General features: G+C 44.5%; 1 protein-coding gene across 2 annotated transcripts; it reads right to left on the reverse strand.

Annotated features, from left to right (window-relative positions):
- Positions 1 to 3,572: 3,572 nt before the first annotated feature.
- PAX9 (paired box 9) lies at positions 3,573 to 24,551 on the reverse strand. 2 transcript variants are annotated; one of them, XM_057428596.1, is made up of 4 exons: positions 24,356 to 24,551; positions 22,694 to 23,320; positions 20,203 to 20,342; positions 3,573 to 4,820 (listed from the first exon to the last, which is right to left on the reverse strand). In XM_057428596.1, exons 1-4 carry the CDS (start codon positions 24,357 to 24,359, stop codon positions 4,566 to 4,568), a joined length of 1,026 nt encoding a protein of 341 aa, XP_057284579.1. In that variant the 5' UTR covers positions 24,360 to 24,551; the 3' UTR covers positions 3,573 to 4,565. The 2 variants fall into 2 exon arrangements, with proteins under 2 accessions (XP_057284579.1, XP_057284578.1); XM_057428595.1 differs by having other exon boundaries at positions 20,203 to 20,345.
- Between the last annotated feature and the right edge of the window lie 3,199 nt (positions 24,552 to 27,750).

Consider the following 27,750-nt stretch of genomic DNA (forward strand, 5'->3'; position numbering starts at 1 on the left):
TATATATAGAAGACATAGGAACAATTTAGTTTTTCAAGGACAACCTGAAAATTCTGGATACTGTGTCATACTATGCAGTAAATGCACTTAAAAATCAGCTGAAATGAAAGATAACTTTCAGGGGATTTAGAAGAAAAAAATGGAATAATCCTGTGGAGCCACATATTAAGCCAGTGTAAACTGCCAGCTCCATTGACTCCAGGCTGAGAACGTGACCCATACTCTGTAAACAACACTTGAGTCAATCTTGGATCCAGTTTAAATTCAGTCCAGTATGGTTTCAATACTTATAGAAGAGCTTCTGAAGTTGTTGAGAGAGGATAGGAAAAGGACAGCTCTACTGGCCACAACCTTTGTACACTATTGCTTAAAGAGCTGTCCTGTAATAAAAATGCTCAATGTACCTTGGCTGCCCATTTAGCCTTTCATTACCATCATGTGATGGAGAAACGATGTTCTAGACTGATAGAACATAGCAATTGTAATTAGCCACCCTATACCTCAAAGAAATAGAACTTTCTATAGATACAAAAAATGTTGCTCAAAAGCTAATATTGTTGCTTTTCTTACTGCCCATTCTAGCTAGCTCCGTGAAATACAATTTCTGCTGTGCTGATTGAAGACATAGTTTCAGTTCATGCAGTTGTGCCCCATACTACGTTAACACTGTTAACTTTGAATGTTTTTCCTCTTAAGGAGGTACGAACCTTTTTCCCAACAATCCTAAAGAAACACCTTTCCAGATTGTTACTTGAAAATGACAGGTCACATGTGAAGTCTCATCTCATGAGGGTTTTTAATGTGTTAGAAAAGCAACAAAAAAAGTTAAAAACAGAAATGCGTTCTCAGCATTTTCAAGGGTGCTTGTACTGACATGCTTACTAAACCTCTCTTTTACCTAAATTTGACAACAGTGACTTCTCATACCTATTCTACCTCATAGCTAAAATCAATCAAATTAACTCTGTTACAATTTATAATTTTTAGGCAAATGTTCCTCATTGCATTTCATTCTCGGTACTTAGCCAAATAGAAGACACTACTAAGATAATTTTGAAAATTAAAAGCAAAATGCATTATAATTAGTCTTTTATTAATTTAGAGCATTCAAAATATAAAAATAAAAGGCTTTAAACATACTGTATATACATATCTAGCCTTGGGTTTTAACATCCTTTCCAACATGATTATTTTTTTTCAGTTAATAGCTCAGCCTGATCTTTGATAAAGAGAAAGCAGAAAATACAGCATAGTTTTAGAAAACAAACGCATGAATGTGCCAGCCCATTCCCCCATCACTGTATGGTGTAATATGGGGTCTGATTCACTTTTACACTGGAGGTCGTTTGTACCAGGACCATGCAAACACAGTGGGGCTGTCGTAGAGGGAGAACTAAGCTCCACTGATTTCTTTGAAAACATTTGACATTCTGTGAATGGAGTGTAAGCTTTTCAGATTAAAAACTTAAATTCTGCACTCACATATACTGCATATTTCCCAAATTAATCCATTCACCGTAGTGGGTTCACTCCAAATTTATACCCCTGTACCTGACAGCAGCAGCTGACTCTTATTTATTAATAAAAATATTAATAATAATAAATCCCTTTCTCTCTTTGTTTATTGTAAAGTGACTTAAAAAGTTATGTGGTTAATAAGCTAACGTGGTGCATTTTTCAGTTTAACCATGAGTATAAGCAGGGAAAAGGTCCTTGGGCAAAGGGAGTATTCTGTACTGAAGAATTAAAAAAAAAAAATAAAATTGTTATGAAAATTCACAACAAAAAAATGCCTCACCAGGAGCCAAGGTCAGGTACCTTTGCTCAATCTGAGCAACCCTTTCTGCACACAGCCCCACTGACCTTCCACTTGAGGGTATCATATAGGCACAAAGTGCTGCAACTAAACAAACACAAAATAAAAATGGTTCATGATGGTGTATTGCCACATAAGGAATAATTAACATCATGTCTTGTCCTTGCTTTGTAAAATATCCTGATTTAGCTGAAGACAAGATAATGCAAACAACTGATACAAGCTAAGGGTCTCTCTTTAAGTATCTCTCAAAACACACTAATACCTCATGGGAATGTCAGAAAAGATGGCTTTTATTCCAGAAATGACCTCTCACTGCTCAGGAAAATTTTGAAAACTTTTAACACAGGCAGACTTTGTTACAGATTTGTGAATTCTTGGAGCTCAAAAAGCCACGCTATGCAAGGCTTCTCATCCTTTTTTTCAAGGGGTTGGGTTTTGGGGTTTTTTCCTCCTTTGATGCACCTTGTTTGTGCTGTGTGGGTAATAGGTAGACTTATTCTGTAATTCTACAGTCCAGTAAAACAACTAGGTTGAAAGCTAAGATCCTGTTGCCAACTTAATAATTTATTGATTCATGATCTTTTTCTTATCGTTCTTTCTTCTCCATTTCATTTTTAGTGAAGAGCTTGTCTAGAATGAAAGCAATTTGTTTTCCATAGTGTTAAGGCTCATCTTACTTCCATCTACAGCTGCATAAAAGCAGAATAACGTCCATCACATCACTAACAGTGTGGCAGACTGGAAATGCACTTGTGCGCATGTTACCTTTAGTGGTTTCAAAGCAGCGTTCTTGAAAAAGTGTTCCACTGAATAACAAGGGTTTCAGCATCTCATTAAAGCCAAACAGCTGCCGAATGCCTTTGAGGCTGAAGAATACAGGATCACATCCGAGATCACATCTTTCTTTCCTTAGGGCCATAGTACCTGTGTTCTTTATAGAAATATGGTTCTATTAACTATTTTTTAATGCAAAAAGCAAAGGTGGCAGCAGCCAGTTGAGTCCATCTAAATTTCAGTGGATATACTTTATATAACATGTGAACTGATTACTTAAATTCTTATGAAAATTTCCCCACAGCTGTCTCAGTGATGAAAGCTGGAAATCCACAAAGACTGTATTTTAGGAGGGGACTGTATTTTACCTTCCCATTGAGTGAACGCTTCATATGGCATGCAGATAAAGCAATAATTTAAGAATGAAATTTTCTCCTCTGCTATAACTGTCCCTAGTGTGATTTAAGTTATTGCACAATATGTATAAAAATACAAAATATATTAATATCCTATGAAGAATATGAAATGTCACACCAGGCTGCTTTTTTTTTTTTTTTCCACATTCATATTCTGAACATACCTACAGCATTCTGGAATAATAGTCAGAACTTTATTATTGCCCAAGGAAAACAGGTAAATTTTCAAAGATCAGTACGTTAGCTCTCCTGGGATTAAAGTTTAAAGCAAAATAACTGGCACAGAGTACTTGCCAATGGATACAGAAATGTAGAAGGGGAATTTGTTAAATAATATCTGTGTTTGTAGCACCACCACCAGTATACCTATAAGGAAAAAAAAAAAATGCTTCAGAACAATGTAAACTTTACCAAGAGCCATATTTTACATTCATTAAAGCAGAAATTAAAGACAACTTCCTCTTAAAAAAAATTACAATGTAATCTTGGGCCAAAAATGCTGCACACAAGTGTGCTGACAGTGATGGTACAACTCTGTTCCTCAGCAGTTTTGTTGACTGACATGATTTTGTAAGCATCTCTGCACAGGCTGCACTCTAATGGCATTTCCCCCTACAGTTTTCAGTTTGTTCAGATATTTCCCACCCATTTCTGTTTGTACGCTTAACACAAATGTGGAGTTTCACGAATCTGGAAGACTCCATATAGCTGGGGGAGAGTTACTTGGCTGGATTTCTGCCTTTGAATCTTCTGCTGAAGAGACAACTGTATTTCATGAGATGCTGAAGTCTCTACTGTAGGCACAGAAACAGAATGAAAATAACCCTACCAAAACCTCAGCACCTGAGGCTGTCACCTCATCGCACAACGACACAGAAAAATAGCTAGAAAGTCAAAAACTTTTTTAACTTAGAAAAAGAAAATAAATGTACTGGAAGGTGAAAACAAAATGCTGTCAAAAGCCTATATTTACAAATGGATAAAAACACAAAGGTATTACTACTGCCTGACAATGGCAACATACCAGGAGAATCTGAGAGCCGCCTACTGCCTTGGTTCTATATTTGATTGCCAAAACCCAACGAAACAACCAGAAGTGATCTCTTAATAGAAGTGGATTGTATAACTCTGTTGATGAAAGGGTTGTTCTTTAGGCAATTGGCAAACGCCTCCTATTTAACCGCCTTTGCTGATTCAAGGCATAGAAGAATTTTCTGAGGTGACTTTTCTTTATTGATTTTACACAAATCTTAATAACAATTGCACATTTAGAAAGTCTGTGATGATTATGAATAAATACGTGTGGTTTGACCAGGAGAGAGTGGGACAAGGTTCCACAAGCCCTTTGAGGGATGCAAGGTCTTTACTTAAAGAGCACAACACCACAGTTCTGTCAGTTTCTGATGTCTTCGGCTCTTTTAATCCTAAAAGCCTTACAGGAGACAAGTCATGAGGAGAAATGCCAGGTATCTCCAGCACAAAGAGAGCAGTTTGTCAGCCAGGTTCAGGGGACAACCACCCAGCAGGCTCATGGTGGTCCTGGACCAGCTCCTGCATCAGAGAGCAGAGGCCGTGACCGAGTGGCTGCCCTCCCTGGCTGTCTGCATGCCCTTGAACGCCAGTGAGGCGGGGATGTCGCAGCTGTGCGGGGACAGTGGGGTGCCTCCAGCATGCTGCCAGCCGTGACCCGCCATGTAGCCGGATGGGGTGGCACTGTACGTCATGTAAGGTGACACTTGGGCTGGTGTTGCGTAGGGAGGCATGGCTGGTGCTGACACAAAACTGCTGACGGCAGGGAGGCCACTGGGTGCCTGAAAGGAAAGGGAAAAACATTTCTAAGAGAGTAAGACAACAGATCTGCTGTAAAATAAGGTACCCATAAATGCTGTTTGGTCTTTGTACAAGAACCAGAGCTATGGGGATGCCCAGGGAGCCACCCATTATCAGTCCCCTAGATTTCAGGGGTACAGTGGCCCCATTGTGCTTTGCTTTTAAGGCCAGTTACCCCACATGAGCCCTGCACTCCTCTCCCAGCAGCCTGTCCCCAACAGGGACCAGCAGCAGATGTTTAGGGAGCACACACTGAGAACAGGGCAGGAACCACAGAGCCTGTCCGCACACCTGCCTGCCTTCCCACAAACTTGTTCATGCACTCCTTAAGCCCATGATTGCATCTAGTCATTATATTTGAGAGCTACTGCTGGAGGTATTTGTGACAAGTTTGTCCCATCTCTCTCACTGAGCACCTTCATCCTCTTGGAAATGAGTCCCATGGGCTGGAGCAGGTTGGCTTTAATATTTACCTACCTTTCCCAAATTTTGCATGTGATGCTGGCCATTGTAGCCAGGCCCTGGCAGAGAGTGCTGTGGCAGTTTAAGCTGGGTGTCCAGCAACCATGGCCATATCAGCAGCAGGAGAGATGGACCCATCCCACCATTTTGCCACTGCCAGCCCCAAAGGAGGGTGGGCTCAGCCCTGAGCTGCAGCAGCCATGTGCAGATCCCAGAGCAACACTTCCCCAAGCGGGGAGGTAACAAGCAGCAGGGGAAGGTGGGAACATCTTAAACTCCTTGGTAACTGTTTGCTCAGGGCATGAGTCACAACTAGAGTAGTAGTAGCATTATTATTGATGATGTCTTTTAAAACTGTGTTTTCTAGGTACTTGGGATATAGCCTTGCAAATGTTCTTTGCTTACAGTTTCAATGGGGCTTCTGTGCACAAAACAATTGTAGGGCTGGGTCCCTTCCCGCGAGCTATTTTCCGAGGTCTTTCCTTAGGCTGGGGAGAAGGGTTTCTATTTAAACAGAGAAGGGAGAGTCCTTCAGTCTGCCATGGTAGGATTTCACAATGAATGACTCCTTATTTAAATAAAAAGCGTTTGGTGGTTTATTTCACACCCTGTAAATGCTTCTTCAGCAGAACAGGTACAAACAAAGATCACTTATCTTGCTTAAGTTTCAATTTGGGTAGTATTTTTTTTTTTTTTGATTCGGGGTAGCATTTTTTTCCCAGAAATGTTTTCTATGTGAATATGAAAGAACAGGTATCAATTCGGTAAATCATGTAGCATCTGCCATTTTTAATTACCTGGTAGAACCAAACCTAACCTGGATCATGCAGAGTTAAAAAATTAAACAGGCTTTTGTTTCTACTAAAACTTGATGTTAACATTTCTCTTGTTCAATTCCTGTCTGGATTGCACCTGCCAAATTTCCAGTATTTACTTCCATAAACGGCACTGGCCTGGTTTCAGGTACGTGAGTTTCCTACCAATGTAACTCACAGTTTCACTGGCTGGACTATCCTCTCATTGCCACTCAGGAAACCAAGAAGTAATCCTGCAGGAGTCAATATAAATGTGTACAGCAATCTAAAACAGCAGGAGGCAGTGATGGGATCCCAGCCAGAAGCCTCCGATAGGTATATTAATTAGTACAAAACATACAGCTGCAGCAGCAACATAATTGTCATTCCAAATCCATAAACACTTTGTTGAGGCTGAACTTGCCTTATTCTTTTGAAAATCCAAATATGTGACCTGACCTTCAACTCCAATTACACATCCCCTACTGTGTCTCAGAATTCCACTTTAACCTCAGCTATAAATATCAGTGTTTGCAACAGTACTAATTAATACAAACCTTCATAGAATTGCACTGTAAATTAGTACACTTCTTAAATCACATTGAAAATTATTTCACTGGATTTACTGGAAAGTAAAAAGTGTGACAGGCCCTAAAAAGCTGCTGTTCTCCAAGCTCCCTGCCTCTTCTAATGTAAAGTGCTTTTCAGAGGAATATGAAACAAGAACAGGTATACCTCTGCTTTTTTCTAATGAACAGCAACAAAAATCTTTGCACAGATGCAGTAGAGCCATTAAAGCCAGGCTGTAACACCGGGACATCAAAAGCCACAGCCCAAAAGTCTTCTACACAGAGAAGTACAGAACCTCCAAAGGGATCCTGGAAGGAGAAAAGACCTGGGGCAAGTCCCTGAAGAGTGTCATAGCTATTGAGACAGCACAAACCTCCAGCCTCTGAAGCTCAGAAGAGGTTTTCTGGACTCTGCAAGGCTACCTTGTTTCTCCAGTCTTGCCCACTCCCAAACAGACTGGTACCAAGCACCTTGTTCAAGGCTGTAACTGGAAGCTCCATTTTAAGTAGGATTCCCCAATATGAGTGGTCACATCCCCTGAGCCCTTGACAAATGAGGCATATGTCCCTCCAGCCTCCTGTGTTGTCACTGCTCCCCTCTACCATGTGTGGCTCTGGGAAAAGCCAAAGCCCTCCTTTGCCACAGAGAAAAGAGAATGTTTCCTATATGCTGTACAGGCTGCCATGCTGTAGGATGCTCTCCAACCACTGGCACTTCCTTAGAGCTCTTTAGGAAAGGCAGATGATCTAACAACTTTCATTTGATAAAGAATGAGACTGTAATCAAAGTGGAGCATAGTGGTGCATTATGCCAAGGCTTGCTTGATTGCTTGATAGGTATCCCTTTGCTGAGCACCACTCCCCACCCCACCATCACACACCAAGAGTGTACGGATAAAGAAAGGCAACATCTGGTCCTCAAGAAATCACTTCCCACTTTGTCCAATGCTGTGTCCTAGCAAAAAAAATCCCCAGAGGTGATGACTGTATCCTCAATTCTGCCAAAAACCGGGTGTCCTCATCCACACAACCTATCGCACAGGACCCCTGAGCTGTGCCCTGCCTGACCCCACACTGGAGCAGTGTGTGGCCATGTGCTAGTGGGCACAGGCTAGATCTGTGTCAGGCAATGTGCCAATAAGCCACCTGTTTGCTGGTCCATTGATGCTCAAGCCCATGTCCTTGTCTCCTGCTGCTCCTACAGAGAAGGCTGCCAGAGGCCAGAAACTGTCACTGGACATGATCTGGGGCAAATCTGAGCTCCTGCGCAGGTCACATTAATGCAGACATTGTTGATAAATATTTAATCTAATCACATATATGTTCCCCTATTTCTTTTTATCATTGTGTGGCCTTCCTAAGTGGTCTTAATGGCAAAAATTAAAATTAAAGTCTCTGAACTATAATTACTGGAGAAGTCCTAGTCTGTTACTGAATTACACTGGAGGTGCTACTTGCGTTGTTACTGATAAAACAGATAGGACTTGACTAAAGATTTACTAGTTTTTGTAAAACCCTAATTTAAAAGAATGCCTATCCTGATTTATAACAGACAGAACAACGTTTTTACCTACATCCCTTTACTTAATTTACAACTGTGATAGCTGTTGTTTTTATAGCGTCAATTTAAATGTAAGAAAGATCTTGCCCTGACTACTGAGGTGGGACATGGAGGCAGTTTTGTAGGGACCACCAGTTGTGACCTGTCAAGAACCCCCAGTGCTGGAAAGCTGTTGTCACTGCCTCACTGAATTAATGAATCATTCTTATTTTTATTCCAGCACTACAAAGCTTTGCTGCTCAAAACCATGATCATGTGGATGCCAGTAGGTGCCTTCAGCGAAGCAGGCATCACTGGGATGGGAAAAAGCTGGCCTGGCATGGAGCACAGTTCTGTTTCAGGGGAGGTTTAAGCCATACCTGCAAAGCAGCCAGAAGCCTCCTTTGGCCCAAATTTAAAACTGATGAGATAAAGAAAACTTCACTTTATGTGATTTAAAACTATGCTACACAAAAAAAAAATCTGATTTTCACCTCTTTCATCAGTGAAGGACTTGACCCAATAATTTTAACTGCAAGAGTTTTTACTTCTAAACAGCTGTAGATACAAAGTATAGGTTATCGGAAGGGTTGAATCTTGCCTGTCAATCTGGCACTTTTTACAAACATGACATTTAGTTAAAATAAATGGGGGGATTAAGTTCCGTGACCCTGTATATACTGGATGAATAATTCATCCTGCAGTATTTCAATCAGAGGAAATTAACATCAAAATCTAAACATTCATAATTAGGAGTGTGAGAACCCCATGGTGTTTATGGGTTTTTAAACCCTTAGAACTTGTTTTAAGTGCAGAGCTTCTTGAACCTGGTTTTTAAGCTTTATAAATATTTTTTTTCCTTAATTTTCAAAGGAAATCTAATTTTTTAAAGCAAGCAAACAAACATGTAGTTCTAAATGAACAAGAACGTCTGCTGTGCAAGTGATAAGGGTTCCTGTTTGAAAGCGCTTACTGTCTGGCTTCTACAAAGACCAGAAAGAAACATTTGCTCTGAATTGCTGTTTCTATCAATGTTTTGAGACAACTGATGGAATAAGAATTTCCAGATTTTAGAGCCTAGAACACATGACCTCCCACTGATTCGCAAATTCAGTTAAACCTGACACAGCTACAGGTTGGGCAGAGAAGAGATTCAGAGCAGCCCTGTGGAGAAGGACTTGGGGGTGTAGGTCAATGACAAAATGAACATGAGCCAGCTTCAGTGTGTGCTCGCAGCCCAGAAAGCCAACTGTATCCTGGGCTGCATCAAAAGGAGCATGACCAGCAGGTTGAAGGAGGTGATCCTGCCCCTCTACTCTGCTCTCGTGAGACCTCACCTGCAGTATTGTGTGCAGTTCTGGCGTCCTCAACATAAAAAGGACATGGAACTGTTGGAACAAGTCCAGAGGAGGGCCACGAGGATGATCAGGGGACTGGAGCACCTCCTGTATGAAGACAGGCTGAGAAAGTTGGGGCTGTTCAGCCTGGAGAAGAGAAGGCTGCGTGGAGACCTCATAGCAGCCTTCCAGTATCTGAAGGGGGCCTATAGGGATGCTGGAGAGGGACTCTTCATTAGAGACTGTAGTGATAGGACAAGGGGTAACAGATTAAAACTTAAACAGGGGAAGTTTAGATTGTATCTAAGGAGGAAATTCTTTCCTGTTAGGGTGGTGAGGCAGTGGAATAGGTTGCCCAGGGAGGTTGTGAATGCTCCATCCCTGGCAGAGTTCAAGACAAGGCTGGACGAGGCCTTGGGTGACATGGTTTAGTGTGAAGTGTCCCTGCCCATGGCAGGGGGGTTGGAACTTGATGATCTTAAGGTCCTTTCCAACCCTAACTATTCTATGATTCTATAATTCTATGTTCTCCTAAAGATACCTGCAAAACAACAGCAGTGGGGTCAGGATCGCAAGCTGGATCTAGTGCCTTTCTGCCAAGTAACTGCTGATATGCACCAGTGCCAGTGAAAAGAATATCCAGGCCAGAATTCAAAGCCAAGGTGGACTTAAAATCTTGCTTTAAGTCATATAAAATGATTCTGCTGAAACAAATGGACTGCATGTATTTTCACCAGTGAAGGAGTTATTTCAGTAGTTTTAACAGAAGGAATCTTTAGTTTTAGACACTTGATGTACAATACTAATGAGAGATTAATTTTTTATTGTTTTCAGTCTGGGATTTGCAACACAAAGGGAGGTGGGTGGATGAAAAGCAAATCTAAAACTTGCCTTCAGAACAAGTAATTTCCATGTTGGACTCCTAAAAGTCAGAACAGCTCCTCTCTAAACCAGAGGTAACTGCCACACACATCCTGATTTCTGTTATGAAGGTTACACTGCTATAACATGTCGTACAGCTTCAGCCTCCTCTCTCCTGCACAGTAAGGAGAGAAAAGGGCACAAGCTTTCTGGACAAATTTCCCGATCAACCGACATCAGACAAACTACCTGCCTTTTTTTCTCCTGCCTTAGTCATATTAGTACAAGAGAAATGCACAAGGTCAATACCACTTTCAGACATCATGGTATAAATCCAAATTCTATATTGTAATTAATTGATACTATTTTGTTTTCTTTCATCCCTTAATTTACTTTTCCTTCACTGGCCTTTTGCTTGCTAGATATGTTCTCTCGGTATCAAAATTAGACCGTCTCCTTTGACCCCTTTCCATGTGGCTTCTATAGATATTTCAGAAAATGCCTGAAAGTCATACCATTCAAAACCACAGACCTTTATTTATGTTAGTTTTTATGTTAGTTATCATTAATAGCAATAATGCAAATCACCTCATGTCAGGTTTATGTGAATATAAAAGAAAGCACATTCGATACCACAGCTGGATGCCACCTCAGTTTTATAGCCCAACTCTAAAGTGAGTGTCCAAAAGAATTTAAATTATTCTTGTTTTAAAGTTATTTCAAATTATTTTAACCACTTGTCCATTGTGATATAATTGTTACAATATTTTTATTATATAGATAATTTATTGCATAGACTGAGTGTATGTTTTGTAGGAGTACTCTAAATGTCTATGGAAAAAAAAGTGTTTCTGAAGAAACACTCCAGTTACCCAATTCACCAGCCCTAATGAGCTTAGACAATAACTCAGCCCAAACTCCCCTGCTGGAGTCAGCAGAAGTTCCCCGTGTCAAGACTTGGGGAACACACCTCTGGTGAGTAAGGTTGCTGTTTTATTTGTATTTCTCAATTCTAACACTGACTTGGACGAAACAAATCCTTCCTGTCCTTGGATCAGCAAACTCAGCGCGTTGCCTTGATCCTCCAGCACAGAGTCTTTCCCCAAGAGCAAATGAAAACAAATCTGCAGAGGTATCACAGCTGTGTTTCTGAGAGCAGCAGTTCCCCAGAAAAGGGGAGTGCTGGCTATGGTTTGAGCTGCAGGATGCTACTGTAGCTCCGCAGACAGACACCCTCTCCCTGCTCATTTTTCAAAATGAAAAACTTTAAAACAATTTCTGGAAATGCTGAATCTTTTCTGAATGTCCTGAAAACGCAATCACAAAGTAACTACTGGAGAAGTCTTTTTTTTCCATAGCAAGAGAAAAGCATAGCAGGGAACAGAGCTGAATAGTCCTTCAATCAGAAGAGCAAATTACGTTAAAAACCCAGAGGATATCTCATGTTCTTAGTGACGTGCACATAATCAGTCAAAAAGGTTATGGCAACAAGACTAGGAGCAATCAAACACAAACTGTGAACATAAAGGAAGCAAACATGCTAAATCTCTCTTTTTAATTGGTGGTTAAATATGATTTATAAATCAAACCAACATATGGGGTCCCAAGGGAAGAGTAAACAAATTTTCCAAGTAAAACATCGGCGGTGGCAGGCCTGTAATGGAAATGTCATTTAGGAAAATGGCATTACCTAAAGATGTAAGTAATACACCTATGTTTCTTTTCAGGTTTTTAAATTAATAACCTTAAACAATATTTTGGTAGAAATTTTAGTTAACTAAATTAGAACTAAATTCTGAAGCTGCTATGCAGTGCTACAGCATCAATGGGAACAATTACATGATCCTACAAACACTCATTCAGATCAGTGTCCCACTAAAATTCACGTGTCTACACAGGTCAGAATTACCTAAAGAAGAAGGATTACAAAAATGAGCATGGAGTAAATTTCTCCAGCTGATGATAACACTTTTTATTAAAATTCTTTAAAAAAAAAAAATTAATAAAATTACTAAGCTGCATGTGAATAACTTAGAGTTGGCCCTGCAAATGAGGGTTTGCTGTCTTTTTATAATGCTGGAAAAAATTCTTGCAAAAATCTTTTCATATTTGGCTGCATATCCAAATTCTTAGATAGATGAACTTATTTTAGTGAACATATTTCCCCTGTAATTTTCTATTAATTTCACTGAAAGCAGAAGAGAATAAAACAGACTGAAAAATGAGGACCTTGTCATTAAATAATTTTGACATCCAAAAAATCTTGAACAGAAGGGGAAAAATTTTGTAGGTATTACTTTGAAACATATGCCTTTATATTCAAGAAAGATTGAAGAGTGGTAATACATTGAAATTGAGGAGCTTTTAAAATAACACATGGGCAAGAGGTTTACAGTCAGTCTGCTGCTCAGTTGAGCTGGGTTGATTCCCAAAAGGCTGAGCACTGAAAAACAGAAAGAGACCTTTCAAGAATAGGGAATTACAATATTTCTCTTTAACTGTAAATCGTGAGAAGCAATGCTGGTATTCTAGTTGAAGTCACAATTAAACCAAAGATATTTGCTTACTTGAGTCCTTTAAGATTCCAAATGTAATTAGTTACCCTATCCTATACAGTGTCTCTTGCAAAGATGCCATTTTCTTTACATTTACTACTCCTGCTACTAAGTTCAATGCATTGCAGTGTACTACATGAGAAAATCATACTGCTTCTCTCTAAAATGACCTTCATTTCCTTAATAATGAGCAGATCTCATTCCACGTGTTTAATGCGCTCTTTTATTAACTTAAAGTTGTTTCCTTTACTTATAGGCATCTCCAGCTGCACTGAATAACACAGAAATCAGATAATATCAATTGAGTGGTTTAACTACAGTTGCAACATGCATCAAGAGCACTCTTAATTATATTTTCTTATCAAATTTTAAATCTCAGCCTCTTCAGGGAAATTAAAACCCCAGTTTTGGAAATAGTAATAGTAACCTGAATTCACACACCATCACTGATCCTTTCCTAAAGGAGCCAGGGGCATTTTATGTCTTTCCAAAACAAACTAAAGAGAAACAAAAGAAAAAAAAACAAACAAACAACCAAGAAACAACCAAACTCTTTCTCAGAGACTGAGAAATCCACTACAAAAACAGAGAAAAGGAGAGGCAGGAGAAAAAGGCATGATGGAGACGAGGCAGATGAAGGTTGTTGTAAAACCTAAGAGCTCTTCAAGAAAAAAAAGGGGAGCAAGGGTTTGCAATGCTCCTTCAGAAAAGGGACGGGTTTAGACTGTTTTCAGTAAAGTGAGACCTGTCACATACAGAACACCAAGCACACACCAGTATGTCCACCTACAGTGTCTCCCAAACACAGATTATTGTGCAAGGTCTGTGAGTTCACTGGGTGGCTGCTTTCCATTCACACTTCAGTTTAGGAAGGATGATACAAATGCCTTTCCAGTGGAGATGCTGGATCTTTGTCCTGGTTTAAACCACAACAATGTGGAGATATACTCTATTTTTTAACTAACCTCACAACCAGACTACCTCAAAGTGTAGTAAAACAAATTCTGCTTGCTGTGATGACAAATCTTGATTTTAATTATGAAGACACAATTTAAGTCTCTCTTAGATGGATACACAGGGATTACAAGGACAAAAGGAAAGCTCAGGAAAAAAAAAAAAATATCATGCTATATAAGCAAACTCCCCTGAGTAGGAACTAACAACAGATTCCAACAGTTTTAGAGCAGATATGCACGATAATTCCCCCTTGGTATTTTGGCAGAATCTGGAGTCAGGCAGGGCACTCATGGACATTAAGCAGGCAAATACAGTGAAAAGAATAAACATTTGATCTTTCTACACTGATGGTTAAACCTATAATGCATTGGCAAAAGGTTCTATGAAAAAATGACATTAATATATTTAACAGTATATTGTCATTTCAATATGGTGTTATTTAAATGAAACTGAGGTTGGAAGAAGGAGACTTACAGAAACATTAAAGGTATTCTTGATAGCTAGAAGCTAGGCAAATAGGGGGTCAAACTGGTAAAGTCCCTACTTTGTCCTCTGCAGGAGAACAAAGGTGCAGGGACCTCTCTGTGTTCTTCAGGGAGAACCAAAACAGTGCTCCCCTTCTAACAAATCTCTGTAGCTGCAGACGCAGTTACTGGGAAGCTGTATGAGTTAATGAGGGCAAATCACAGACCATCAATTACTGAATGTCCATGGCCATTATGACTAGGTATGTAGGCAATTCCTAAGAGCTGATAAATTCCCAGAACAAATTCAAATACACCATACATTCTTTGTTTACTTCCCACTCTACTGCAAGCACAAGAATTCTGAACAGATAAAGTCCTATCTAATCCCCCTGCCTATGCACACTGCTCCTTGTCTGTGATAGGTATCTCCCACCACTCTCACTTTTTAGTCACTGCTCCTGTTTGTCGAGGCAGAGCTCCTGGTGGGTTGGGGCCCTTGGAGAGCACAGGATGCTCAGAGCACAGTTTGAGTGTCATTATACCATTCACTCACCTCTCTGACTTTCTTTATTAGTTTCATCCCGGTGGAGTGCCCTGAAGCCAAGTGGGTTGCTGAGCAGGGCACTGTGTTTTGGCCGTGGAAGCAGGTGGCCAGTAAGAGGCAGGTCTCACAAATGGGGTTCGAATGAGGTGCCATCCAGATCACCTGGGAAGGAATCGGGTGCATGTAGTGGGATCAGCTCATGCCCCTCACCCACAACATGCAATGACATGGATGCCTAGACCTCGAGCAAGCCATCTTAGTGACAGTGTTTTAATAAGAGGCACTGTTTTAATAATAGGCACTGGTCTGGAGCTCCTAATGAGAGTGACACAGGACCAGACAGTCTCGAAGCCAAGGTATGAATCCCTGCACTGGACGGCAACTCTCCTCAACACATTTCTTCTTTCCTCACAGTCACAAGTGAGAAGCAGAAGGTCTGGACCTTTACCATTGGTGGATTTTGCACAGACCCACAGCAGGACTAAAACTGCTGGAATCCTGAGTTAGAATATAACATGCCAAATAATATATCTGCTAATTATTTTTTTTTCAATAAATAATCTGTGTAGGAGGGTCATGTAATTGGTCATAACACTTAAGGTTACATTTTCACCTTATTCCCAGAGAAGTTACCTTATGTTGTGGGTTCTAAGCATTGCAGATAAAAACAAATACAGATGCTTTGGCTACCACATATACAGCTCATTGTTCATCTACAATCAAAGATCAGGAACTAAATATTTACATTGCCTACATTTTCTGTGCAAATAATTGTCCAGAATTGCACCCACAATTATTTGCAATCACTTGCTCTAAAACAGAGCCTTGCTTTTATGTGCTTACAGCATACAAAACTCATGACCCCAGTCAGAATATACCCAAAGAACAGGGAGGGCTATTCCAGCAAAGCTGAAAACTCAAGCCACTAACAGCTGATGAAGTTCAGCTGAGACAGAGGTGAAGTGATTGCTACCTTGGGATCTGACAAGAATGTCAAAGGAAGACTTCACTCAAACTCCATTCACACACTGAATTAGAGGGAGTGTTTTCAGCAACTCCGGCAGGCTCGCCCTCAGGTCTCAGAACAGCATACCCTTCCTCAAGTGAGTTGCATAACTGCTTGCTCTTAGCCCCACCCCAGTTACAAACTTTTTCCCATTAGTGAGTATCAGCTCCCTTTGGCAATGTGCACATCTGCTTCCTGCAGTGCATATAGCAAATAACTAAGAAAAAAATCTATGCCTCAACAACCCATACTGACACACATTAGGTCTTCTGCATTTTCATACATGTGTGAACACAAACCACAATCTTTTTTCAGTCTGCACATCTATGATGTCAGTCCAGAAAGTCATGAGCATCAGTTGTCTGAAAACTGCATTTTAAATATGATACATGTTTATTAATTGTTTTAATTTCAAATGCAGGGTTCAAATGGGTTGGTATTTCAGCGATTTCAGCTGCTTTTTTTTTAATTAATGCAGCTTTCAGTGTAAGCTGTGTAATGCATAAAATACTCAGAATATTCATCCTTTGCATTAATAATACAATTATTTGTAGAAGCCATCCCTCCAACACCACCCTGAATGTGCATCTCTGTACAAATACTGCAGTACAACTGAGCTCTGTATGAAATGTGTATGACCCAAAACTATCAAGCTTTCAGAAAAATGTATTTTCCTTCTCAGTTTCTCTGATTCACAGTCACTGTTTGCAAAGCTGTATGACAAATATGTGGATATTATGCAACAGGAAAATATAATGCAGCTGCTTATGTATAAACAATAACTTGGGACATCAGGTAATTAAAAATGAATAGAAACTTGACAAGGCATCTCTGTGATTTCCTGGGGAACATTTGGTACAGAATCAGTCTGCTAGGCAGAGTTTCAACTCCTCAGACCCAAATACCAAACAACATTGCAAACAAAGGCCGTAGAGACACCAGAAAAATCATAATACTTAAAGTGAAAAATGTTCTACATCCAGAAGTCCAGTTCTGTGTTAAACAAGTGTGACCGTTTATTGCTGAGGCTAAAATGTGAAGTCTTCCTGCCCCTTTTGTGGAGTCCTTTCCTAGGACAAATTCCCACTAATGCATGGGGCAAAGTGCAAAATGCAGCCATTCTAACCCATCGCAGAGACCAACCTGGCTGCCAGCTGACAAATCTGGGTTGTCAAATAAGAGTTTTGCCCGAAAAAAATCCTGTGGGATCCCGCATGTTAAAACACAGCTTATCATTTAAAAAGAGGGATCAGATAAATGTATTTTAAAAGTACAGGAGACCCTGTTCTTTGGGCTCAATTTTTCTGGTCTTTGTCATTCAGAGGGACTTTCCAGGGGATTACTTCAGAAGTAAAATATTATCTTTCATAACTAAGGCTGGGTAACAAGTCCTTCACTCACCTAGTAGCTATGGAGCTATTTGCAAGCTGTGGACAGGTGAACCTTGAATGTTGCTGATGCTTAAAATGTATAGCTAATATTTGTTGGAAATAGCAGGATTCCCTATTGCTCACACAAAATCCTTTGTTAATGTGCTTCAGAGCACATTCCCCCTGCTCCTGTTGTGTAATTGGAAAGCCTATGTAAAACATGCACACTTGGTTCCGCGCTGCTCTGCACCTCTTGTAGACACCTCTGACTTCGGTAATACAGACATAAAACTGGAATATTAGAGAACAGTCACTTCTCTTCTCTAGGGGAAAAGTGCTGTCTGCCTTCTTAAGACCCAGCTTTTGTAATGAGCTTTGCCCAGAGGAGATGGGGAAAGTAACAATTTCCCTGAAGTCCAAAGACAGAGACTATTTCACCATAGTCCTTCTAGCATATGAATTGTGACTGTGGCTTCCCCATTTTTCTGCCATTCCAGATATCCTTTTGTTAGGTTCTCACAAATGAACGAGTCTTCTCTCCTGTCCCCTGCTCATCCATTTACACCCAAAGCAGTATGCATTGCAAAAGACTATGAAAAGATCCAAGGAGGTCAGAGACTTCTGGTGAAACTTTACCATCACAGGCTATCACCCCAGACTCACTGCACTTTAGCCAATGGACAGCTAGTAAGTCAGTGCTATGAACAGCAAGAATATGGTTCGTAAATTTCACTTTCCACCTGGTTGGAACAAATTTTTTGGCAAAAATATCAATGAGAAAACTGAAAAAAAGAAAAAGAAAAAAAAAAGTCACATTTTCACGTCCTTATTTTTTCCAAATACCTTCTAAATTAACAAGATAATATATTTGTGACAGACGAAGTAATTAATATTAATGTGAATGAGTTCTCTGGTAACCGAGTCTGAATACTACATGAATAGATTGGTCTATATGTCAGAATTTTTCCAAAGCCAGCTTCTGTTTACCCATATTATTAAGGGACAGGAGTGAAGGGGAATCTTGTCTGTGTCTTCTGTTATTGAGCAGGGTACTGAAAATGACCTTTTGAATAAATACTTTTTAGGGTTTCTGCCCTTTCAAACTCTCTGGACAATGTATTTCAATAAATGAATTCCATTTTATTAATAGCAATTTGTTTCATTTTTAAATAACAAAGATGTCTATATTACATTTATCAGGTGATCTTTCAGGCTGAACAAAAGCTTTAAAGTAAGACTGATCTTGTCAGCAGAATAGGGATATATTATGAAGACAAAAGCATAAATATTGAGAGTGAAAAAAGATAAAAATAGTTTCCAGCACCAACATAGAAAATAACCCAATTTACATAACAATTGTTCCTCAACACATCTGTTGAGGTAAATGAAATTCCAACAAAGGCTATGGGTTATAGCCTATGAGCTGGATCCTGTGAATATTTCAGCAGAATTATATGCAGAAGACCCAGCCTGGAACCTAGGACAACACAGCCACGGTACAGCGGCTCTTAACAGAACAGGGACAAGCTATTTCCATCATTTTTAGTAAGACTGCTAGCACTTTATTGTTTCATTTTTAAAGAAAATTGTGGAAGGATGAATATTACCACTAAACCTAACTCTATCTTTAACCATGAAGTGATGGCTATAATATGGTGCGCATTCTCTGTGATACAAAATGAACAGAATAATAATGGGACAATAGAAAAATGTAACACAAAGCAAACAGGACAGTGTTAAGGGTGGCATATTGTTTGTAAGGCAATATATGCAGTGAAGTGGTTGTTCGCTTTTGGGGCCTACAGTAATTCCCATTCTGCCTCCTTCATCACTCTGCACGCATTCCCATAGTTTGCACTCCACATCTTGAATTCAAAAGGGTCTGATTCATCTACCCTCAGTACCACATACAAACTACAAAAGTCTCCTCGACATGGAATCCAAAACCAGACACGGAACTCGAAAAATATGTCCAAAACCTCTGTCTTTGAATGGGAACATGTTACACAGAGATCATGGTTTTTCCTCGACTTCATTATGAGCGTAACAAATGAATGACCGGGAACTCGATGTATCTGAGAAACCTCTGATGCGTTTTGAAACGCTTCCATCTCATGGAAAAAAGAGTTTTCGAAACCTGTGCTTTCCCAGCCAGTAGCAGTTGAGCCTTTTATAGCTTTTCTCCTGGCATGGGATTTGATTAGCAAGTACAAAGATTTAGACAGAGATTTATTAAGTAACAGTTATATTGTGTTGTAATTAAAACGTAGGAAATTCACAGTCTACTTAAGCGTTTAAAAATGCTTAATGTAGGAAGCAATTACACCTCATTTTCAAATTATTCTCCTGCCTACAGAGCACGCCGCGGACAGGGTAAACCGCGACTTCGAGTGCGGCGGCGGCAGGACGTGCCCGCTGGCGCGGCCCGGGACTGCACGGCCTGGCCGAGGCGGGGGCTCGGGGCCAGGCCGGGGCAGAGCCCCGGTGGGCGGCGCGGCGGGGTCCGGGCGGCAGGCGGCAGCTGGCGGGGGTCGGAGCGCTGCGATTTTCGAATGTTTGCTGTGCGGTTGTGCCGGGGGAAGGGGGGGCGGGGGGGGGGGTGTTTAGCGGGAGCTGCCCGCCCTGCCAATCCTGCGCCCGCCAGGAGCCTCTCTGGCAGGAGAAAGGTGAGCTGGGGGGCTGCGGCAGTGTGCCGAGGGAGGGAGCTGAGAGAGGAGCGGAGGGGGGAAGCCAGGCTCTTTCCCGACTTCGCCAATCTTGGCGGACTCGTTTGCAAACCAAAACTGAGGGAAGGCCGGCACCGGCTCCAAACCAAGAGTGGCAGCCCGGGCAAGGGCCACAAGCCCGAGGCGGACCTCAGGGGCCCTGTGCACCCCCGCCCTCCTGCCCCTCTCTCTTTACCTGGCTGTACTTGGCCTCCTGCTCAAGGGAGTTCTTCTCCAGCCCGTTCACGGCGTGCTGAGCGGTGGGGGGAAAGCTGTTTCGGCCCAGGCTGCTCCAATCCTCCACCTTGGGGCTGGGGTAAGGCGAGGTGTCGCTTACTGCTGGGAAACATGGGGGGAAAGAGGGGTTAGAGGCAGGAGCCGGAGTGCAGAGAACTTCGCTCCTAGCTGGAAATTATTCCCTTTCCCCACTGGACGCAGGCTGTGGGGCAGAGCCTGCCCCTCGCCCGCTACACCTCGCTAACCCGCGGGGGAACCCCTAGAGAGGTGATCCAGGTGGGAAGAAAGGTCCCTTCTTGCAGCGGAAGACAGAAGTCGCCAGCAGAGTCGCTAGTCCCAGCGCCCCTGCATAGGCGGGAAGAGCTGACCACCGGCACTTGTCCCCTGGGATCTCCTAGGGGGATTCACTGGAATCGTCTCGGATGTGTGCGCGTGCGAGTCCAAAGACAAACCATATCCCCTGTTAGAAGTTACCCTGGCACGGCTGCAGATAAACCAGCCTCCAAATTTGGGAAGGGAAAAAAAAATATATAAATAAAAAAATAAACGAAACAAACAACAACAAAAAAACAACCCAACAAGAAAACACAACAAACGAAACACAAAAATAAATTAAAAATTAAAAAGTAAAAGAATGGAAAATTAAAAGGGATGGAGAGAATAAAGGGGCGGGGGGGGGGGGGGGGGGGGGCCTAACGTCCTGTTATTTACACACCATCAGCCGCCGCGCGGGAATACCGGGCTGTGTTGCAGGCGGGCGAATTCTCGGGGCCGCCGAGGAGTGGAGGAAAAAGGGGTTTGGGGGGGCTCCCCCAAGCGAAGCCCCGTCGGAGTCTGCGGGGCTGCGGTCCCGGCTAGGCCGCCGTGGGAGCGGGCTGCCTCGCCGCACCGCTTCGCTCGGCCCCTCGGCAGGGCTGGAGAAAGGCACATATCTGAAGTTGTCTTAAGAAATTGAGCTCTCTCGGTGAGTGCCCTTTTCTGCTGATCTCACACTTTCCCATGAATAGGGGCTTCCTTTCCGTGTCAGCAAGGTCAGTTTATCCTATAAATCAAGGGCGAGCAGCCCCCATCTGCGGCATCGGCCGCGCAGCAGCCCTGGGTCTCTGCTGAGAAGGGGAGGGAGGGAAGTTTTACACTGCAGAAAGATGTGTGTAGCTCCGAGGTCTGAGAGAGACGGGCAGATACCGAGGCACCCGGCGGTACCGCCAGAGGCCCCCTGCCTGCCAATATGGTGTTAATAAAAGAGGAACTCACTAAAACAAAAAGAAAAAAATACCAAAACCAACCAACCTCCATTTCTCCTGTGACGGTAATGTTCTTTCTTTTTAATGTTCATTGCCAACACTACCCTTCCCTAGCACAGAGCAGAGATTGCCAGGCGTATGTTTGTTCAAGTCGACTAAGAAACACAATTGCTTGTGCCAGTGTGGTCTGAGGATAAAATTCACATCTTGAAGTAGAGGGCGAAGAAGGGCAAAACTTGTATCTTTTTGTATGTATGAATATAAATAAATGTATGTATGAATATAAATAAAACATACTTATGTGTATGTGCGTTACTTGGAAGAAAATACCGCCTTTTTGAGAAAAGAAAAAATTATTCTGCAATGCCTAAAGGATCACTTTGCATTTGAAGTGCTTCTGGAACAGGATTGTTGCCGTTAAATAGCGCAGAAAACAAATCACAGCCCCCCCCCCCCTCCCCCGCTAATTGGGAAGGGAAGAGTGGGACACAGAGATCGCTGTAGGCAAAGGTTATTTTATACTATTGTTTTAACCACTTTCACTGGCAGAGACAGAAATGGAAAAAAACGTCCCTTCCTCTGCCGCAAAGCGTAGCGAGCTGCTGGGAGACGCGACGCAGTTGCCAGGCGGAGAAACAGAAAGAAGGTGGAAGGGAAAAAAAAAGAATTCTGCAGCTTTGTTTTCCCTGGACCACCGCTTCGGAGGAAAATACACCATCAGAATGAAAGCAATTAGGTGACATTTGAACTTCCTGCCGGAGCAAATTTGGCCTGATTGCGAAAACTAGAGAAAATGGACTTCTCAGTAATGCCAAGGCGGCGCCTGTGACCGGAGGGCGGCAGCGTGCCTCGGCCAAGGCCGGGCGTCCGCAGGGCTGGAGCTCAGCGCCCCTGGGGTCGCCGTACCCCGGGCCCTTCCCTCCGGCCCCGGTCGCCACTGCAGGGGTAAGAGCGGCAGCGGTGAGAGTAGGAATGTACCGCCTACTGAGTCCCCGGCATCCCACCCCGGGCCGCCGATCAGCCCGCGTCCTGAGGGCGCATCCTCCGGTAAGTTCAGCGTCGGCCTCTGGCTGGGGGCAAACGCTGGAGGTGCCCCGAGACCAACTACAGAACCTCGTCCTTCCCACCCTCGGAGAGGCAGGAGCTCAAGAGCAGGGGACAGAAAGGATGTGGCCCTGTCTGGCTGCCCAGGTTCCCCCTCCTCACCTTGGTCTGTGATGGAGCGGATCCCCAGTATGTCCGTCACCGAGTGGGAGGACGGCCACGTCCTGGGCATGGCCATGGTGCTGGGGAGCGCTGGCACTCCGGGAGGGGTGGGGACCTTGGCTCCTGCAGCAGCGATGGGACTGGGGTAGGAGTAGATGTGGTTGTAAGGCAGAGCAGGCTGTGGGGGTGGCGGGTGCTGCTTGTAGGACTCGTAGTGACTCTGCTGAGACAGGTTCCCTATTTTGTTTCGGAGGATGCGGCTGATGGAGCTGACCGACGGCACATTGTATTTGTCGCACACGCCGTCTGCCAGCAGGCGATCCCGGATCTCCCAGGCGAAGATGCCCGGATCCCTTTGTTTGTAGGTCCGGATGTGTTTTACCACCGTGGGGGTGGTGACCCGAGGCTTGCTACCCCCGATAGCCCCCGGTAGGATGGAACCCGTCTCGTTGTAGCGAGCCAGGATTTTGCTGACACAGCCGTGGGAAACGCGGAGCTGCCGGCTTATGTCACACGGTCTGATGCCCAGTTGCGCCAGCTCCACAATCCGCAGCCTGATGGCATTGGGCAGGGGTCTCCCGTTGACAAACACCCCCCCGAGCTGGTTCACTTCCCCGAAGGCAGGTTCTGTAAGCAAACGCACAAACACAGCCGTCGGACACGGCGAATAGTTCAAAGAGGGCTCCTGAACTGCTTCTCATTGCGAGGTAGATGTCACAGTCCGGAGATCCCCTGGAAACCCCCTGCACGCTTCGTTAGAATCGTGGGATAGCCCCAGAATTGAGGCGGGGGAAAGAAGGAGAAGAAAGAAAGAAGGAAAGGAAGGAAAGGAGAGAAGGAAGGAAAGGAGAGAAGGAAGGAAAGGAGAGAAGGAAGGAAAGGAGAGAAGGAAGGAAAGGAGAGAAGAAAAGGAGAGAAAGAAGAAAGGAAAGGAAAGGAAAGGAAAGGAAAGGAAAGGAAAGGAAAGGAAAGGAAAGGAAAGGAAAGGAAAGGAAAGGAAAGGAAAGGAAAGGAAAGGAAAGGAAAAAGAAAAGAAGGAAAAAACTCCGTGGCAACAAATATCGCAGCTCTCCGGACTATGCATTAAGCATATTGAAAAAAAAGCGCATTCCAGAGATGAAAACCGAGATCGCTCCAACAGACAAATCAGCTTTATTGCCACAGGAAAAAGGAACACGAAGAAAACAAAAAGAAAAGAAAAACATTTTCGAAGACGGGGGAGGGGGAGGAAGGAAGAGTAGTTGAGGAAATTCTTTTATATCTTGGGAGAGGCAAGGGCGGGCAACGCGGTGCTTCTGAGTCGCGACTAACTTTTTAAAGACCGTTTCTGGTGCTGTTAGCGCCTCTCGCTTAACAGCACAATTACACCAGGCTGTAAAGCAAACGTGCTAAAATGTTAACTACTAAGATCGGTGTCAGGAATAATATACAACGTGCCACGGGCTCCAGCCGGCTGCGATCCGGCCTCGCACTCGCCTAATAACATTAATAACAAACCAAGCAAGTAACAAACCCTGCTCCTGACCCTTAACGTGTTCTTACAACTTGTATGAACACGAACAAAGTCAATAAGGGACCTGAGGCGACGGCTCATGACGGCGCACGGGCGCTTCCCCCTCTCTTGACAGCACTTGAACCCTCCTGCGGCTCCCGGCCACTTACCCATTCCTCCGAGCGGGACACCTTTGAGGCTGCCCTAAATCCCAGTCGGAGACCCGTGCCCGGAGACAGGCTCCCAGCCTCCCGCGATCCCTGCTGCACTAGCCCCGCGGCTCTTTGAGCTCCACCGAGAAGCCAGCAGGGGCGAGAGGGAAAAAGAACTACAAGAAAATCTACTTCCCGAGGAGAGAGCCTTGACTTCTGCATTTCAACCTCAGGGCAACGTGGGCAGGGCTGGGCTGGGCCGGGCGCCGCGGCCCCCTGTTCCCTCGGGCCCGCCCTCGAGGGCGGCCCCACAGCCCAGCCGCCCTCCCAGTGGCCAAAGGACATGACGGACAGCGCGGGACTGACGGCCCTTCCGCTCTGCCCCGCCACCGGGCCCGGCACCTGGGCCCCGCCATGCCTCTGGGGCTCCTCCGTACCTGCCCGGTGGTAAGTTCCGCGGTCAGCGCAGTCAGTGCCGCGGTGGTGCTGAGTGGGGCCGGCGCTGTGGTTGGTCGGAGGGAGCTCGAGCACGCAGTCCCCGCGGGGCCGGGGCACCTCCGGCGGGCGGGCGGGGCAGAGCAGGGCGCAGAGTCGGGCACCCCCCCTCCGGAATTCCCTGGGCACCTCCGGTCTGCGGGTTGCCCCTCCCGGCCGTTCTCCCAGGGTCAGCGACCGGGGAGGGGGCTTCGGGGTTCTCAGAGACGGCTCCCGCTTTCTCCGACAGAAGCAGAGCGATGTCTTGACACCAGCGCGGCTTCCCCACGTTGGTTTCGCGGGTACGGGAGGGAAGTTCTTCCTTGGATACGGTCGTCTTGTTACAATAAAGCACTTTTTCACTAACGAACATCTCACGGGTGGTGCACGAGAAGACTGCGAGCCGTGAGAGTTACCATTTTTGGTGGAAACCACAAAGCGATCGGGAAAGGAGCTACTGCTTCGCTTGCCCCGCGAGGCGAGAGGACGGGGCTGGCAGCACCCGGGCGTCGATCGGGACTCCGGTGCTCCCTGGCAGTTCGAGGCCGGCGCTGGTTCTCCTGCAGTCCCCAGTGTCACCAAACACTGCCCCGCGCAGAGCTGCAAAGCGCCAGCGCCTCGCTGCTGATTCAGCTTTATCAAAGACATTGCTGCATATTAACAGTTGAAAGAAAAACAGGCAAAGCTGATAGAAAAGTATGCGTGGGTCACGCCGTGTTTGTGGAAGGGGTGTTTGGTTTGGCATTAGGTGTACGGATCCTGCTCCCTGAGTTTGTATGTGTGCCTCTTACATACATCCCGCATACATCAGGCTGCACACGGGATCACCATCTTCCTGGCTCCAAACAAGGATTTAACACAGGTTTCTATTTTTTTTTTCCTTTTTTTTTTTCTTTTTCCTAAGAATCTTTCTTGTTTCTTTTGGTTTTGTTTGTTTGGGCAGGGGTCTTGGTTGGCTGGGGTATTTTGTGGGTTTTGCTGTTTTTTCGGGGGGAGGGGTATTAATAGAGTCTCGAAGGTGCAGGCTCTATACATAAAAATCGAAATGAAATAATGTGACAGGAGTGCACAAAATGTCAGCGAGTAAAATATGAAATTGATGTCCTTGGTGTCTATGAACACTGTATAAATATTCATTTTAATTGAAAAGTTTGTAAGATATTTTCAGGTAAAAAGATCAAATTAATTGAGCTAGATCTCAGAGCCTGCACATACCGCAATGAGTGCGGATGGTTAGGAGCAAGTAGGATGTTGCAGGACATCGCGCAGAAATTAGTACCATGTTGCAGACGTTTTGTTCTGTTGATTGAAAAAAAAAAAAACAACAAAACCAAACCAGCAACAAAAGAGAACCCAACAACATCAAGTTTTCTATGGCAGTTCTGTGGTTATTTCCGAACTATGAGCTGCCTATTCAGAATATTACACTTGTAAATCGGGGTGCTTCCTTGACCTAAATAAAACTACCTTGGCAAAGGGGGCACACACACGTGTGCATATGCACATCGCTGTGCAAATGCCATGATCCGAAGGCGATAGTATGCTGCGAAGGCAATACTCGCTGAAGCAAGAATACTTTTCAGTGTTGTGAGCTGACCTGCTTTGGATATTTTAAAGGCAGGAGGCATTGAAAGAGTGGACCAGGATCCAACTTTTAATTAAGTTAATGATGCAATTAAACAATGGAAGGGGGTGCGCTTCCGTAAAACTTCCGGTCCGCACTAACAGCGTATTTATCCCCGAAGCAGAGCCGATAGAGGGATCCCCGGCAGTCTGCCTGCTGCTCCGCACACGCGTCCCCTCCAGTTGCTTCAGCCCAGTCCAGTGGCGAGTGGCTGGGGCCAGCTCGGGGGCTTGCCACTCCTGAAGCACCCCAGGGTTGCCGGGATGCTCGGGCGCACCCCGGCGCTGCTTTCCCAAACTGCCCGCGCAGCTTCTCTCCCCATCTGTGCCTATTATGTGCACAGTTGTGTCCTTTCCTCCCCTCTCCGCCGTGTCCTCCAACCTGTCTGTTCCCCCTCCTTCCCTCTCCCAGCCCTCCACCCCCGAGACCGCCTCTGATCTCCGGGATATTTGGTTTCTTTCCCGTTCTCAATGTGTGTTCCTGATGTGGTCCTGTCGGAAAAGCTCGTTTACTCTGCTCGGGTCTCCAGTGGTTTAAGGATAATGTTTATCAGAAGTGAACGTGCTCAACTTGTTTCCATTCAACTGCTGAGTGTGGGCTGAAATACCAAAGGTCACATCTACAGTGAGTCGGTAGAGGGCAGGGGGAGCCGAGAGGAATACGAAAACATTATAGTACACAACAGCCTGTTGATCGCTTCTGACCTGCCTGGCAAAAAGATTTACTTTTTTTTTTTTTTTCAGGTAGGAAATCATGGAAGAACCGGAGGGAAAAGGCGGTAGGGAGAGGAGGGCGAGGGGCGCGGAGTCGGGGCTCCTCCACCAGGAAAAGGGTACGGGTGGCTGGTCAGGGTCTTGCCCCGAGATGCGGCCGCTCCACCGGCAGCCGCCCCGGCACGCACCCGCGCCCCACCGCTGGGTCCCCCAGAGTAGGCAAAGCAAAGCAGGGGGGCTGAAGGAGACTTGACAAGGGCCAGCCAACAGCCGGGTTTCCCCTCACACCCCTTCGCCTCCGTGCCGGAGAGGGGGACTGAACCGTGCCCTCCCGCGCCATGCTGCCCGGTGGCTGGTCTCTCGGGGTTCACTACCTCTGTCTGCCTGACCCCGACATCGGGCCATCGCAGAGGGGAGCTGGCGGCTACTTTCCTTCCCTCAAACACGGTCTTCTGGCCGTCTCTTCTCCACGAAATGGACTTGGCGTGAGTTGCTTGCAGCAAATTGCCTGTACGACAGCAGCCCCTGTCCCGGCGAAGCTGCAGCTGGCAAGCCCTGACTCTCCCCCCCCCCCCCACTTCCCCCCATGAGGGCCTTCTCTG

This window comes from Pezoporus wallicus, unplaced genomic scaffold (assembly GCF_028554395.1).
Source record: "Pezoporus wallicus isolate ANWC-B61680 ecotype Strahan unplaced genomic scaffold, APGP_CSIRO_Pwel_v1 contig_3486, whole genome shotgun sequence".
NCBI classification, from domain to species: domain Eukaryota; kingdom Metazoa; phylum Chordata; class Aves; order Psittaciformes; family Psittacidae; genus Pezoporus; species Pezoporus wallicus.

Excerpts from the sequence above, each read along its gene's own strand:
- PAX9 (XM_057428595.1), bottom strand. Across the intron at positions 20,346-22,693 it reads CCGCTCCATCACAGACCAAG|CAGTAAGCGACACCTCGCCT; the intron begins GTGAGGAGGGGG and ends CATGTTTCCCAG. Across the intron at positions 4,821-20,202 it reads AGGAGGCCAAGTACAGCCAG|GCACCCAGTGGCCTCCCTGC; the intron begins GTAAAGAGAGAG and ends CTTTCCTTTCAG.